General features: G+C 36.3%; 1 protein-coding gene across 1 annotated transcript in view; it reads right to left on the reverse strand.

Moving 5' to 3' along the window:
• Window positions 1-15,969, reverse strand: part of LOC133173165 (large ribosomal subunit protein uL4-like) — a 389,882-nt gene extending 373,913 nt beyond the window's left edge. The window contains exon 1 of the mRNA XM_061308124.1: window positions 15,965-15,969. Coding sequence (XP_061164108.1) covers window positions 15,965-15,967 — 3 coding nt within the window. The 5' untranslated portion in view covers window positions 15,968-15,969. The remainder of the gene's footprint in view (window positions 1-15,964) is intronic.
• Between the last annotated feature and the right edge of the window lie 208 nt (window positions 15,970-16,177).

The following is a 16,177-nucleotide window of genomic DNA, read 5'->3' on the forward strand; positions in this document are numbered from 1 at the left end:
TAGAACAAGTAACAACAGCAAATGTAGATGTACAGTAGAACAACAACATCAAAGTGTTACATGTCAATTGAATCAATCAACATGTGTCCTCTCGACGTTGACACACAGACACATATGGGTTACGGACATCTACACTAAGTCTCAGTATGTCAACCACTCACAATAAACACCATACAAAGACATGTTGGATTATGGATACATACCTCCACTAAGTCTCAGTATGTCAACCACTCAATATAAACACCACACAAAGACATGTTAGATTATGGACCCCTCCACTAAGTCTCAGTACGTCAACCACTCAATATAAACACCACACAAAGACATGTTAGATTACGGACACCTCCAATAAGTTTCAGTACGTCAACCACTCAATATAAACACCACACAAAGAAAAGTTAGATTATGGACACCTCCGATAAGTCTCAGTATGTCATCCAATGACTATAAACACCACATAAAGACATGTTTGAGTATGGGTACCTCCACTAAGTCTCAGTATGTCAACCAATCACCACATAAAGTCCTTTAGGATTATGGACACCCCCATTAAGTCTAAGTATGTAACCCATTCACTTTACAACTACACAAAGTCATGTTTGAGTATGGATACCTCCACTAAGTCTCAGTATGTCACCCATTTACTAATACTATATAAAGACATGTTAAATTATGGACACCCCCACTAAGTCTCAGTATGTCACCCATTCACTATGAAGACTACATAAAGTCATGTTAAATTATGGACACCCTCACTAAGTCTCAGTATGTCACCCATTCACTATGAAGACTACATAAAGTCATGTTAAATTATGGACACACCCACTAAGACTTAGTGGAAGTGTTCATAATCTAACATGACTTGATTAATTCGCTCAATATAAACACCACATAATGTTAGATTATCTACACTCCCATGCACTAAGTCTCAGTTTGTTACTTACTCACTATAAACACCACATGAATACATGTTAGAAAGACATTTGATTAGTACATGTACTTAACAACTGTAGCAGAGCAGAAATATTCATGATAATTTGTTTATCACTTTCATGTCAGAAAATGTGTACAAGTTAATCACCTAACAGTTTACTTAGAGTTATTGTACGTAAAAACGTAATAACATCTCATTTCCAAATGAAAACCACTTGAGGATTTGAAAATAAGTTCAGTTGGGTCTTTTTCAATTTTCAAAATCAACATACTCATTAACAAGAAGTTACTATTAAAGAAAGCACTTTAATTCTTTAACAAGAGAAGCAGATATGCTGATAAAATTTGATAACTTAATTTGGACTGGTCTACTTTTAACACTCTCACAAAAACACTATCTCAATGAAACACACTTTGGTCATTATTAAAACGATAAATCAAACAAAGCGGTGTTAAAAAGGCTTAAATTGTAAACACCTGTATGTAATACAGATTATGAGGCTTTTATAAAAGGGGAGAAAACTAGATCCTCCTTTCACTTAATATTGACTTATGTATTCCTTTAAGTGATATGTAAGTAATTTATGTAAGAGGTGTGTTTCGCGTTTTCTGATAGCTAAATAGGTATCAGTACACTTTTCTGCTATCTTTGATAAATCACCAAATAACTGGAATTTTGTTAGTTCAATTTAGATGCCTTTATAATTAAAATGATGAAAAGAATCGTTGACTTGCAAAACGTGCTAAAGGAATCGTCCGACCTTATATTATGACATCTAACCTCCCGGGTAAATTCAAAATTTACAACATGATAAACCCTTAATATATCTGAACTTCTGACCTAAAACAGTAATAAGACAAAGCTTTAAATCTACCCTTTTTCAAGTTTTGACTAAAGACAATCATAAGATAGACCCAGGTTAATATCTCTCTGAAGTTTTGATTTAGCTAAAGACAGGAAAATTTTCAAAAAGAGAACAAGATAAGTGGAGGAAATACAAGGAAATAAAGCATTCAGTAATTAATTTATCTTTCTTTAATAAAATGTTTCAAATGCTTACTAAAATGATAAAAATAGAAAAAATAGAGTTATTCAGTGTAGACTTCAATTCATTGAGATCCAAGGGCAGAGCACTTTAACGACTTAAAAATACCATGGGATTAGACCTCTTTAGAGTGTGGAGTTTCTCTCTCTCTCTCTCTCTCTCTGACACCACAGGGTTATGTCTTTCGAATGACCGTGACCTGATTTTAGTGCCATTTTAGTACCAATATTTTGTTTTGGGTGAATAAAGTGAACTTGAACTTAATGGTCTCCATGTCCATGACCTACATTATCTATAGCTGGCTAATATAAGTGCAGGTGGATTACAGCGACATCAATTTTTCACAAATTGTCTGGCTTGTTCGCCCTCTCTAATGCAGAACTCCTTTATCAAAAGTTAAACAATAATATTAATCACTGAAAAGAAACAATATATTCTTAATTCATAGTAAACAAGATGTGTTTGTGAAACACTGATGCCCCCGTATGGCAGCTTATGGCGAAGGTTAAAGTTTCTCAAATGCAAGTCAAAATCCAGGCCAAAAGATAAAAAAAAATGTTGGTACCCAAAGAAAGGTCTTGTCTCAAGGAATATACCTGTGAAATTTGAAAGCCCTAGCTGCAACTGTTAAAAAGTTATGGCGAAGGTTAAAGTTTTTTAAAAGTAAGTAAAACGTCAAGGTCAAGGTCAAAGTTGTTGGTATCCAAAGGAAGGTCTTGTCACAAGTATTACATATGTGAACCATGAAAGCCCTAGCACCAACCATTGAAAAGTTATGGAGAAGGTTAAAGTTTTTCGAAAGTAGGTCAAACTCTTATGTCAAGGTCAAAGTGGTCGGTATCCAAAGGAAGGTGATGGCACAAGGATTACATATGTGAGGTATGAAAGCCCTAGCATCAAACATTCTAAAGTTATGGCCAAGGTTAAAGTTTTTCAAAAGTAGGTCAAACTCCTAGGTCAAGGTCAAAAGGTCAAAGTGGTTGGTATCCAAAGAAAGGTCTTGTCACAAGGATTACATATGTGAAGTATGAAAGCCCTAGCTCTAACCGTTCAAAAGTTATGGCCAAGGTTAAAGTCTCATAAAATTTTGCAAAAGTGGGTCAAACTCCAAGGTCAAAAGGTCAAATTTGATGGTACCCAAAGAAAGGTCTTGTCACAAGGAATACACGTGTGAAATATGAAAGTCATAGCTCCAACCAATCAAAAGTTATGGGCAAGGTTAAAGTTGACAACAGACAAACAGATAAACAGACAAACAGACAGACAGGACAAAAACAACATACCCCCGGGATCTTTCGATCCGGGGGCATAAAAAAATAAGACTAGGTAGGTCTGTGGTAAATAAAATTCATGACCTTTATAACACACTATATTTTATTCAGATATTCAGACATGAACTAATCAACAGTTGTTGTGTTTAGAGTGTCGGGAATTTCTTCAAAGAAATGAACAATGATTAATGTAATTTTCATCCAAAGCAATCAACTCTATCAACTCTGTGTCAGGGAAAACACTGAATGCATGAACAAACAGTTTAGTATATGATTGCGGGTTTAATGGAGTTGGTCTTAACATCCCACACATCCTCAATCCCTTTGATGAAACATGGAAGTACCTTGTTGCGCATCTCATCAATAATATCAAGATGGGGGTCTGGGAATCTCTTCATTTAGCCATGAGGTTCTTACTGCCTGGATCACCCCCTCCCCCTCTCTGCCCAATTCCCTGGTCGACTGAATAGTGGGACCTGCATCCCCCCTCCCATCCCAATCCCTTGTCAGCTGAATAGTTGGGCCCCCTTTTCTGTCAGCAGCATTGTTCTACGTCCCTGCTGTGGTCTCTCGTCGCTGAATAGTCCATACACCACAATGACTGATCCAATCGGTACCCTCCCCATAGCCAGGGGTGTGGAGAGCATATGAACAATCACATCACCAATAATTAGATGCTGTCATGAGACAGTAATATCGCACTAAGGTGTTTGCCTATAAATGCCCACTCCTTCATATTGGGCTTACCAAGGAAAAAGTCAAAATAATTCTATAATTTACACAGTACATGTATTCGTCAAATCGAGCATAAAATGCTCAGGTGACCATGTGACCTATGAGTCTCTTATAGGTATTTCCTTTACTTAATTCATTACCAGTCTGAAATAACAGAATTTAATTAATTATGTAAATTAGGTTTTGATAAAAGGGGGGGGGGTATAAATTTTTGGCCCATAACTGGAACTTTTTAAATTTATTTTCTTCAAGGTATGTATGACAGCATACACTGTAGGAACTTTCCGAAAAGAAGATAAAAAAGCACTGGTGTTGACAACAACAAATAATATTAGCCCGCGTGGCGCAGTGGTTAGAGCGTCTGCTCTAGAGTCGCGGAGTAAGGAGTTGATCCCTACGTCGCGGGTTCGAATCCCACTGTGGGACGTGGAGACCGGTCCTTCGAATGAGACCGTATAAACCGAGGTCCCGTGTCGCAGTAGGTGCTGGCACGAAAAAGATCCCTCTCTGCTCAATGGTCCTGAGTGCCGAGTATAGGTCAAAATTTGCAGCTCTCCACCGGCAAGTGGTGGCGTCTCCATAGAAGTGAAAAATTCTCGAGTGGGACGTTAAACAACAAACAAACAAACATTTTGATCGGAAACATATTTAGGATATCCCATAGCAAAACATGGACAATGCCATTCTTTCTATAATATTGAAGGGTATCCATCTCTTATCCGCAACTCCTCTTACACCACTGAATAAAAGTTAATGATACATTCTCAGATTCTTTATTACATAATGCCATTGTGCACCTCCTAGTTTACTTTTTTGATCTGACACTTATTTCGGGTCTCCCAGAGCAAAACATGGACTTTGACATTATAATCATATAGGAGGCGGGGGGGGGGGGATCATTTAGTGAGCTCAGTGCTCACAGTACCTCTAGTTTATAATAGAGAGATGTGTTTGATTGAAGTTTCAGTAAGAGAAAGAGAGAGTTTCCGAGTATATATTTTATCATGTTATTTGTGAATTTATATTAATTATATTATTTGTACTGTTCCCTTCAAAATATTACTTGTATTTTAATATAATAGTGATAATTACATATCCTTTTGAAATTGAAAAATCTAATAAGCGATTTTAAGAAAAATTGAATATATTTTTTTCGATATCATCGTCATTATCATCATTTTGAACATCATCATCATCCAAATAACTGTTACTCAAACAGTGGGGCGACAATATCAATATGTGCAGTGAAGGTAGACAAATATTGCACAATCTGTTGAAATTCCCATGGGTACCAATTGTGCCCCCTTATTAGCAGACCTAATTTTGTATTCATATGACGCAGAATTTATTCAAAATCTTTTACATGAGAAGAAGAAAACTCTTGCTGTGGCCTTCAACTCTACTTTTCGATATATCGACGACGTATTATCAATTAACAATAGTTACTTTCATTCATATGTCGACTCGATATATCCTAGTGAGCTTGAAATAAAAGATACCACAGATTCTGACACATCTGTTTCATATTTAGATATTTTGCTAGAAAAAGACGTTAATGGTAACCTTACAACCAAGCTTTATGATAAACGTGATGGCTTCAACTTTTCAATCGTCAACTTCCCTTACATAAGTAGCAATATACCCTTATCACCTGCATATGGGGTTTATTTCTCTCAGTTGATTCGATACGCAAGAGCATGCTCTACGTATGAACAATTTATAAAACAAGGCAAGCTATTGGCAAACAAGTTGACGAAACAAGGATATCGACAGACTCGTTTGAAAGAATCTTTTCGCAAGTTTTTTCGGTCGATACAATGACCTTGTCAACACATACAACCTATCATTGAGTCAAATGCTGACTGACGTTTTTCATACTAATTGTTAGGCCATTATTTATACACTGAACTGTCTAGGGATTTTTCCGGTTTTTGTTTCCGATCATGACAAGGAGCACACGGCGGGTGTGAAAGGTCGGCAGGGGATGCTTACTCCTCCATGGCACCTGATCCTACCTCTAATTTTTGAGATCCGTGTTTGCTCTGCTACAAATTTGTATCATTTCATTGGACTTTTGAGATTGAATACTGTTCGTTATCTTCATTATTTCATTCATTACGATAATATGTACAGGACGACAATATGTACCGTCACAATCGCGATCCATGAAAAAGCCTACGAGACTTTTGTGCGATATACATATCAAGTAAATTCATAAGACTATGAAAGATATCCTCAAGAAAACCTAACTGTGGGGCCACAATATGTGCAGTGAGGGTAGGCACATAATGTCATCAGCGACGACATGTATGCTAGATTAAAAGTGAAGACTTTATCGAGTTAAACTTCGAATAAAGATTTGATTTTAATATATAATCTTAAGGAATTTGTTTCTCTTTTCCATCAGATATAGCAACCCGTAGAAAGCTGAGTGGCATGCTACAGAGCTAGTTCCCCCAGGTATTCAAACGGTACAAAAGTTTTCAGCCAGCGACAATATATGTCAATGTACCACAAAATGTGCAGTGAGGATAGGTGCATATTGTCACGGACGACTACATGTACAAAACGAAGATATGTACCGTCACATGAGTTTACAAGTTAAATTGATCCAAAGCATCGAATCAGCCTCAAAATACATTTTTAGCATTTTAAAGTACCGATGTTGTAGAGTAGGATTTCCCCCACAGCCAGCTTTACCCCCAGAATCTGTACTCTAGAGTAGGATTTCCCCCTGAGGGGAAATCTCACACCGCCAAATTTCCCCCTCTTTCTTTCTCCTCTTTTGTCAATGCCTGAGTCATATCAACAATATTGTCGCAAAAAGTTTATATGAAAGTGAACTGATCTTTTAATTGAAATGAGTGTTTTCGACTCAAGAATTGTCGAATTTGTTAAAAAAAAAATGGTAAATTGGAAATTGAAAAATAAGTCACTTAAAAAATTGTAAGTCTCCATATGGAGAAATGGTGTGCAATCTATTCATGAGAATGCTTCCACGTGATTTATTTCTCATTAATATTCATAAGACACTGCATATACTCGAAATTCCATTTCTTAAAATTTTTATGTTTGAACCTGCAGCCTGTTTCGTTTTTTTTTTCAAGCCTCCGTCATAGTTATATGGGTAGAATTTTATTTTGTGTGATTAACAGCTGACCACTCAGGATACCGTTTTTTTCTGTTATTAAGTAGGTCACACTGATGCAAGAAATTGCCGTTTTCAAATTAAAAAGGCGGTCGTTAATCCTCATGAAATGGTAAATCATATGTAATTTATAAAAATAGGCTCTCTCCTGTACTTCTTAATCGGCGGAAGAACTCTGTCAACTTGCAATAAACACTTACATTTCATCATCAAAAATGATAAAAACACCAATTCTGTACTCTTTCCTTCATTAAAACAATATACTCTCGCTTCGAATTTTCATATCAAAAAGGCGGTCGCAACTTTCATTTTAGTATCAACAATCTTGTCATTTCCGGTAGAAGATATTAAGAAGAATCAAACCATCGGCGGAAGAACTTTATCCGAAATAGTTAGGATATAAAAATTTGCGATATTTTGTACTTTCTCTATATAAACCTTTATGAAATCGACCGCCATTATAGTTCCAATATGGACGATATGCAAATGGGCAGAATGAACACCATTTCTCCATATGCAATGTCTCGACACCCTCTCTCGGCGCAGCGTCAAGTGTTTGCTCAGGAATTTTAAAATTTTTAGTGATTTGATAATTTGTTTGCCCAGTATTTCATATATGGAGCCATCCTTTTTGCAAAGAGCGTATGAGAAAGTTCTAAAATTTATGTTATTGATAGGTTCTACCAGCCATTTGGTGATTATTTGAATCGAGTAGGTCTTAAAAGAGATGTTTCTGAATATGAATCGCAGGAGGATAAAACGTACGCTCAACTAGGACCTCGGGTCACCCGCAAATAGTTCGTCATTTTGTGTAGTAATAAAACATTATATGAACTCTTCAGGCATGAAAGGCACAAAAGTAAATTTATCTGTATGAATATGGTGACCTCAGGTCACCCTATATTTTGATTGAATTTTATTTTTAAAAAAACAGTTTTCTCTGTCTTACTCCAATACAATTATATTAATAACTTTATATAGATCTTTCTAATAGATTAGCAGAGACGTGAAGGTAATGTTTTAAACATTAAAATATGACAACAAGTTGATGTCATAATTAAGGCTCGGTGTCGGACGTCCCCCCCCCCCCCTTTCACAAATGTTTCACTGCTTAACTTTATCAACAATACATGTATTATTATCAGCAGTTTGAGAACCAATGTATTTGTTACTGTGTTAAAAATTGCACACAGGGAAAATGAGACTTTTTCTTCATTCGTTCAGTCATAGACCTAAAGTGTTCAATTCAGGTCTATGATTCAGTATTATCATCAGTCATCTACGATACTTAACTCTGCTTAACTAAAAGACAACGGAAAAAAATAAACGCAAAAAGTATGAAAATAAGCTTCTTTAAAAAGGTTAATTATTTCTTTCACTCTATAATTTCTCCTATCTTACATTTAAAGGTGCTTCGACACAGATTTGAAGTTAACAGAGTACACCAGTTATTTCATCATAACACAAATAAAGGTTATTTTATATCATAATACAAATAAAGGTTACCTCTGTTCCTATAGAAAAAAGGAAAATCCACAGACTTTAAGAACTTTAAAGAGAATAAAATTAAGTCCAAATTTAGTTTTAATATCCTGAATTTGTTTTCAAATTAACTGATTTTCAACTACAAACATATAGTGAACAATTGAAATAAAAAGGTTGAGATACCAAACAGAGATTGATCTCAAAAATCCTATTAACAAATGAATAGAGTATAAAACACAGATCATTCAATACCAGAGATGAGATCAGATGCATAGGAGGGATCATCCCTGGTCAAATCAAATTTATTGTCATAAGCCTGCTTTGAGCAATATCTTGCATATGGAATGATAAAATAATGTGCCATATCAATGCGGAGACCGGAGGTCATCAGGTATTGTATATCAATAAAGAGACAAGAGTGTGCAAAACAGGCACCAGATACCACCAATGTGGAGACCAGTGGTAAACTAATGTTTCATATCAAAACGAAGACTAAAGGTCACCTTATACATCAATAGGGAGCCCCGAGGTCACCCTCTGTTGCACATCAAAACGGAGACCAGAGGCCACCTTATATTGTAAATCAATAGGGAGACCAGAGGTCACCTTTTATAGTACATCAATAGGGAGACCAGAGGTCTTCTTATATTATACATAATTAGGGAGACCAGAGGTCACTTATTTTGTACATCGATAGGGAGACCAGAGGTCACCTTATATTGTACATCAATACGGACACAAAAGGACACCTTATATTGTACATAATTAGGGAGACCAGAGGTAATCTTATATTGTATATCATTAGGGAGACCAGAGGTCACTTATTTTGTACATCAATACAGAGACCATAGGACACCTTATATTGTATATTATTAGGGAGACCAGAGGTCACCTTATATTGTACATAATAAGGGAGACCAAAGATCACCTTATATTGTGTATTGTACATCAATAGGGAGACCAGAGATCACCTTATATTGAACATCTTGTTTCCCTATTTATGTACTTTATATGTTGTTCTCTGGTCTCCCTAATGCTATCTCTCAGTTGATTCAATAGGGAAGAGCATGTTCTACGTATGAACAATTTTTAAGAACCCTCTCTACACTGCACACTAAAGAGTTCTGATTCTGTGGTATTTTTCTGCAGTTAGAGTGATCTGCCCTTAGATCTGATTTCAAAAAAAATTAAATCTACTGTTTATTTCTCAATTTATAATCAATTCAAGCATTCTGAACAATTTGAAAGGCCGAGAGAAAGTAACTGAACACTTTATTTACATGTATTTAATCCACTGAAGTAAATGACAGTGATTTCTGTTCATTGATACTTTGTTGTCTTTGAACATTTTTCTTGGGGGTAAATGTCACGTAACATATATTGAAAATTATATAGGTAAGCTCAAAATTTACACCTATATACAATATAATTTTCTCAATGTCCAAAAAAACATTTTGCACTGGTGTATAGAGGGTCCTTAAGACGAGGTAAGTTTTTGACAAAGAAGTTGATGAAGCAAGAATACCAGCAGTCTCGTTTAAAGTCATCATTTTATAAGTTCTATGGTCGATACAATGACCTTGTCAGAAAATAAAATGTATCATTAAGTCAAATGCTGACTGTACAATATAAGGTGGCCTCTAGTGTCCCTATTGATGTATAATATAATTTGACATCAGGTCTCCCTATTAATGTACAATATAAGGTGACCTCTGGTCTCCCTATTGATGTACAATATTAGGTGACCTCTGAATTCCCTATTAATGTAAAATATAAGGTGAGTTCTTGTCTCCCAAGGATGTACAATATAAGGGGACCTCTGGTCACCCTAATAAAGTACAACATAAGGGGACCTCTGGTCTCCATATTCATATTATACACAGCCTTATGTGATCAGTGGTCTGTAAATGATGAAAAATATAAGATGTTCTCAAGTCTTCAAATTCATACACAACTTTATGTGATCTCTGATCTCTTGAATAATGTACACCATAAGATGACCTCCGGTCTCCTTATTCATTAACACTTTTATGTAAAATATGGTCTCCCCAATGATTATCAAAATAAGGGGACCCCAGGTCTCCGTATTCATGCACAATATAATGTAACTTATGGTCTCCCTACTAATATACAACATAAGGTGACCTCTGGTCTCCCTATTGATGTAAAATAGAAGGTGTCCTCTGGTTTCCCTATTGATGCACAATATAAGGTGTCCTCTGGTCTCCCAACTAATGTAGGATATAAGGGGACCTTTGCTCTCCCTATTGATGTACAATATAAGTGATCTCTGATTTCCCTATTGATGTACAATAAAAGGTGTCTTCTAGTCTCCCTACTAATGTACAATATAAGGTGACCTCTGGTCTCCCTATTGATGTAAAATATAAGGAGACCTCCGGTTTCCCTATTGATGCACAATATAAGTTGTCCTCTGGTCTCCCTATTGATGTACAATATAAGGGGACCTCTGGTCACCCTAATGAAGTACACAATATGGGGACCTCTGGTCTCCGTATTCATATTATACACATATTATACTGTACTCATACACAATATAATGTGACCTCTGGTCTCCCTACTTATGTAAAATATAAGGTGACCTCTGATCTCCCTATTGATGTAAAATAGAAGGTGTACTCTGGTTTCCCTATTGATGTACAATATAAGGTGTCCTGTGGTCTCCCTACTGATGTAGGATATAAGGGGACCTTTGCTCTCCCTATTGATGTACAATATAAGTGATCTCTGGTTTCCCTATTGATATACAATATAAGGTATCTTCTGATCTCCCTTCTAATGCAGGATATAAGGGAACTTCTGGTCTCCCTACTGATGTACAATATAAGGTGACCTCTGGTCTCCCCATTGATGTACAATGTAAGGTGGCTTCTTGTCTCCCTATAGATGTAGGATATAAGGGGACCTTTGGTCTCCCTATTGATGTAGGATATAAGTGGACCTTTAGTCTTCATAATAATGTACAATATAAGGTGACCTCTGGTCTCCCTATTGATGTACAATATAATGGGACCTCTGGTCACCTTAATGAAGTACACAATATGGGGACCTCTGGTCTCCGTAATCATATTATACACAGCCTTATGTGATCAGTGGTCTGCAAATGATGAACAATATAGGGTGTCCTCTGGTCTCCCTGAAGATGTAGGATATAAGGGGACCTCTGATCTCCCTATTAATATAGGATATAAGGGGACCTCTGGTCTCCCTATTGATGTACAATATAAGGTGTCTTCTGGTCTCCTTATAGATGTAGGATATAAGGGGACCTCTGGTCTCCCTATAGATGTAGGATATAAGGGGACCTCTTGTCTTTCTTTTGATGTACTATACAATGTGATCTCTGGTCCCCCTAATGATGAAATATAAGGGGGCCTATCCGTATTCACATAAAATTTAAGTTACCTCTGCTCCCCACAAAAAGAATATGGAAACATGAGGTTGTCTTATATTGTACATCAATAAGGATATCAGAGGTCAGACGAAGTGGTATATGAATCAGTAGACCAGAGGTAATATTATATTGTTCATTATTAGGAAAACATGAGGTCACTTGAAGTTATAAGGAGAAAATTATTTTAAAAAAATGTGGCATGTGAAGAATTATTTTTCAAATCCACTCCAAACAAAAATTGAGACCCTGATCTTTTTACAAGCAAACAATTTCACAATTTCTCCAAATTAATTCTCTACATTTATGTAATTGGATGGGGGATGATATTAGACAACATTTGCTTCATATACAGTATATGTATCCCAGAAGCAATTGACAATGGGTCCATGTTTTTTTAAGTTTATTATTTTGGAAAATATACTAGAAGTTTTGATTCGTTTATGAATTTGATAAGTGTAAATTCCAGGGAAAGGGGGAGGAGAACTTCAGCCTCCATCCTCGCATGACAGGGCGTACATCTACTCTGTAAGATTAATATTAACCAGATGTTTACTAAAGTATTAAACTGATAAGGTCGCCTATTGAGGTATGACTTCAAAAGGGAGACCAGAGGACACCTAATATAATTTATTAAACAATAAATAATTATTCCATTATCTTTAAGGATCAGTGAAGAGTCCGAGCGGGGTGGGGGGCAAGACCTACAATGTACCTCCTCCCCCTGCCTGTTAGATCTGCGAATGCAGAGACAGGAGGTCGCCTACTCTGATATATTAATAAGGGGATCAGAGGTTAGGTACTGTGTTAAATAGATACTGTTGCCTTACATGGAATAATAATATCATTAGGGAGACCACAGGTCACCCTACGTAATCCATTGCTGTATAACTTTATATTTTATAATATTGCAGTCAACGTTGCTCCCCCCCCCCCCCGTATCTTTCCTCATATCAGATGATTATTCCTTTGACAAAAATAGATTTTCTGTTTGTTGTTTTACACTGTAAAGGCTTCACAGTGGTGCGATTTATTCTATTTTCACTTTACGGTTGCAATGCACTACATTTTGTCGCGGAGTAAACAGGTTTGATAGTTGTGAACTGAGCTGGTGACCTAAGGTCCTATTTGAGCGTATGTTTTATCCTTCTTCATATGAATCGAATCTGAATCTGAAACGAATCTGAATCGGAGGGATCTCGATCCCGATTTGAAAACTGAAAAAAATGTCAGAACTAGAAATTTTCTAAATTATACAATGAAAAATGATAGCACAAGATTATTGATATTTTTCAGTGATTGATATTTCACCTGTACGATAACAGAGGGCTCTGGGGATTTTAAATTTGAAAAGTGTTTGAGCTTTCTCCCCCTTTTGAATTTAACTAGTTCATAATCACTTGAGCGAAATACAAGTAACTATGTTTGATATGACATTTAAAAAAATGCCTTGTAGCAACAATGAAAAAAAAATCAGTGGATGGTATTTAGATTTTTGTCATTTGAATGGGGGTGTTATAAGACGCCTGACGGACAAGTCAAATTATATAGACTGAATAACAGAACAGGTACCCACTCAATTCAAGGGAAAATTAAACTTTCTCGTAAAGTATTATTGTTATATTATTCAGCTACTTACTTTATCGTTCCTTGCGAGAATCGTGTTCTGTGCCCTATTTTAAAAAAGTCTGTTTAAATGTCTATATATGAGTCGTTTTATATATTTATAGGTAATTAAAAACTATGTCGGATAAATTACTTTTTCAGCAACCCCATGACCACCGCATACCTTTTTTTTTCTCGAAAGTTTACTGCGATTTTCATTGTATCTACAAGTTTCTAGTACACACATTTTCTTTCATTTCTCAGAAAGTCCCTTGATTGCGAAGAATGTAGCTTGTTTGTTTGTTTTGTTTGTTTGTTGTTTAACGTCCCTCTCGAGAATTTTTCACTCATATGGAGACGCCACCACTTGCCGGTGGAGAGCTGCAAATTTTGACCTATGCTCGGCGCTCAGGGCCATTGAGCAGTGAGGGATCTTTTTCTTGCTGGCACCTTCTGCGACACGGGACCTCGGTTTATACGGTCTCATCCGAAGAACCGGTCTCCACGTCCAGCAGTGGGATTCGAGCCCACGATGTAAGGATCAACTCCTTACCCGGCGACTCTAAAGCAAACGCTCTACCACTACGCCACGCGGGCGACAATGAATGTAGCTTGTTAAAATGGGTAGTAAAAAAATGATTTCTCTCCAACATCTCAATGATTTTAACCTGTCTCCTCCTGTCTTTATTTTCTTGCAATATTTAACACAGTTCTCTCAAGGAACGAATTTCTAGTTAGTTGAAAAATACACTTAAATGTAATACAAAACAGATATTTTTTCGTATGTTTATTACAGTACTACATGTAGTAAATAATATATATAGAATACGAGGATGGGACGCGACTGAAGCAAAGAAAAAAATCTTAACGAGCCTAATAAGGACTTCAGACTTATTTAATGAGGGACATAACCATGATTTTGATTTGATTATGTTATGTAGTACATGTATATAGAGGCAAAGTATAACAAAAAAAGGGGGGGGGTTACTGGCCTCCATGTCTCACCCAGTTACAACTGGCCTCATGTAATGCTATTGATTTTGACGACTTGAACTTGGTCAGTTTAGTAGCGATCAAGTTGGGTAATGTGAAAAAAAGCATTTCAGATTTTTCAGAGTTATTAAATTGTATATAATATAGTAAGTATATAAGAAATAAACTTGCCATCCCTCCACTTTGAGAAACACGGACGTAAGCTGGTTGAGGAGAATTCGAAAGCCCATCAATACCCCCCTCCTCCCCCCCCCCCCACACACACACAGATCTATCAACGTGTTTTTCACGGCTGGAGAGAGTTGGGATTTTTGTCAAAAAAAATTCCGAGTCGGAGTAAAAGTAAAAGGCTGACAAACCCGTAGAACGTTGGGGGGGGGGGGGGTCAGGGGGCTGCCTTCCACCTTTTTCTGAGTAAAGTATTTTTCTATAGTAAATTTTCATTTAGAAACTGGTAGTAACCCCCCCACCCCACCCCCACCTCGACTTTTTGTTGCTGTTAGGTCGAAATTTTGGACAGTTAAGGACTTTTTTTTTTGCTTGTCAGATTTTTTTTGAAACTTTTGCTACGGACCTGGCTGAATACTTATCTTACCTTTGGGAATTTATTGGTATGTTCCCCTCCCCGTCCTAAACAGAATCCCTGGTTCACTATTGGCATTTAAACACATTCCCCAGCCCCCATGAAAAATAAATCAAACTAGCTTACTTCATAAATTCTTTTTTTTTCACCGTTGCTACATATAATATACAAACATAATATCCATATACGATTTATGTCATGGACTTGTTAATTCCAGGATGGGGGGGGGGGGCACAAACACTTTTAACTTTTCGTGCAGGTTACAGATTGATATATCACAGGGGAAAATCAGTAATCATACAATCAGTGTATAATATGTGTTAATTTTTAAATCGGGATCGAGATCCCTCCGATTCAGATTCGTTTCAAATTCATTTCAGATTTGGATTCGTTTCATACTCAGAAACATCTCTAAAAAGAGGGAAAGACGCCAAAACCATAAACACAACAATTCTGGAAACACTACTTTGCAAGCCAATTTCAAAGCATAAGTATGTCCCCTCGACCCCAGCGATGTAATATATGATTTGAAAGCAGAGAACAAATAATTTCTAAAAGTTTTGCAAAAGTTCAAATTTTAAGAAATAAATGACCCATTTTTAGTTTCAAGCAATATTTAAACACCAGAAGTTTGAAAGACCATTGGAGAAAAAGAAATCCATTTAAAATAAAAGTACCTTTTTGTTTCTATGGATACGGTAAAAAAAAATTGTTCAACCGATTACATTGTACCGATTTTTTTTTTTCAGAAACCATTTTAACCAAATGAAAAGAATAAGGTTTTAATGTTTAAAACAATTTGTTGCACTGTTACTGAGAAAAATGAGATTTAAAATTTTCATTATTTTTCATACATAATATTTTTAATGAAGGACACTTGTACCGGGAGCAGGGGTATACATTTTGTGAACTCAGTGCTCATAATACCTAGCTCTAGTTATATTTGAATTTCTTGGTTTATTCATT

Source organism: Saccostrea echinata, unplaced genomic scaffold (genome assembly GCF_033153115.1).
Source record: "Saccostrea echinata isolate AGI-Se365-2 ecotype Australia unplaced genomic scaffold, CSIRO_AGI_Sech_v1 ptg000002l, whole genome shotgun sequence".
Lineage (NCBI taxonomy): Eukaryota > Metazoa > Mollusca > Bivalvia > Ostreida > Ostreidae > Saccostrea > Saccostrea echinata.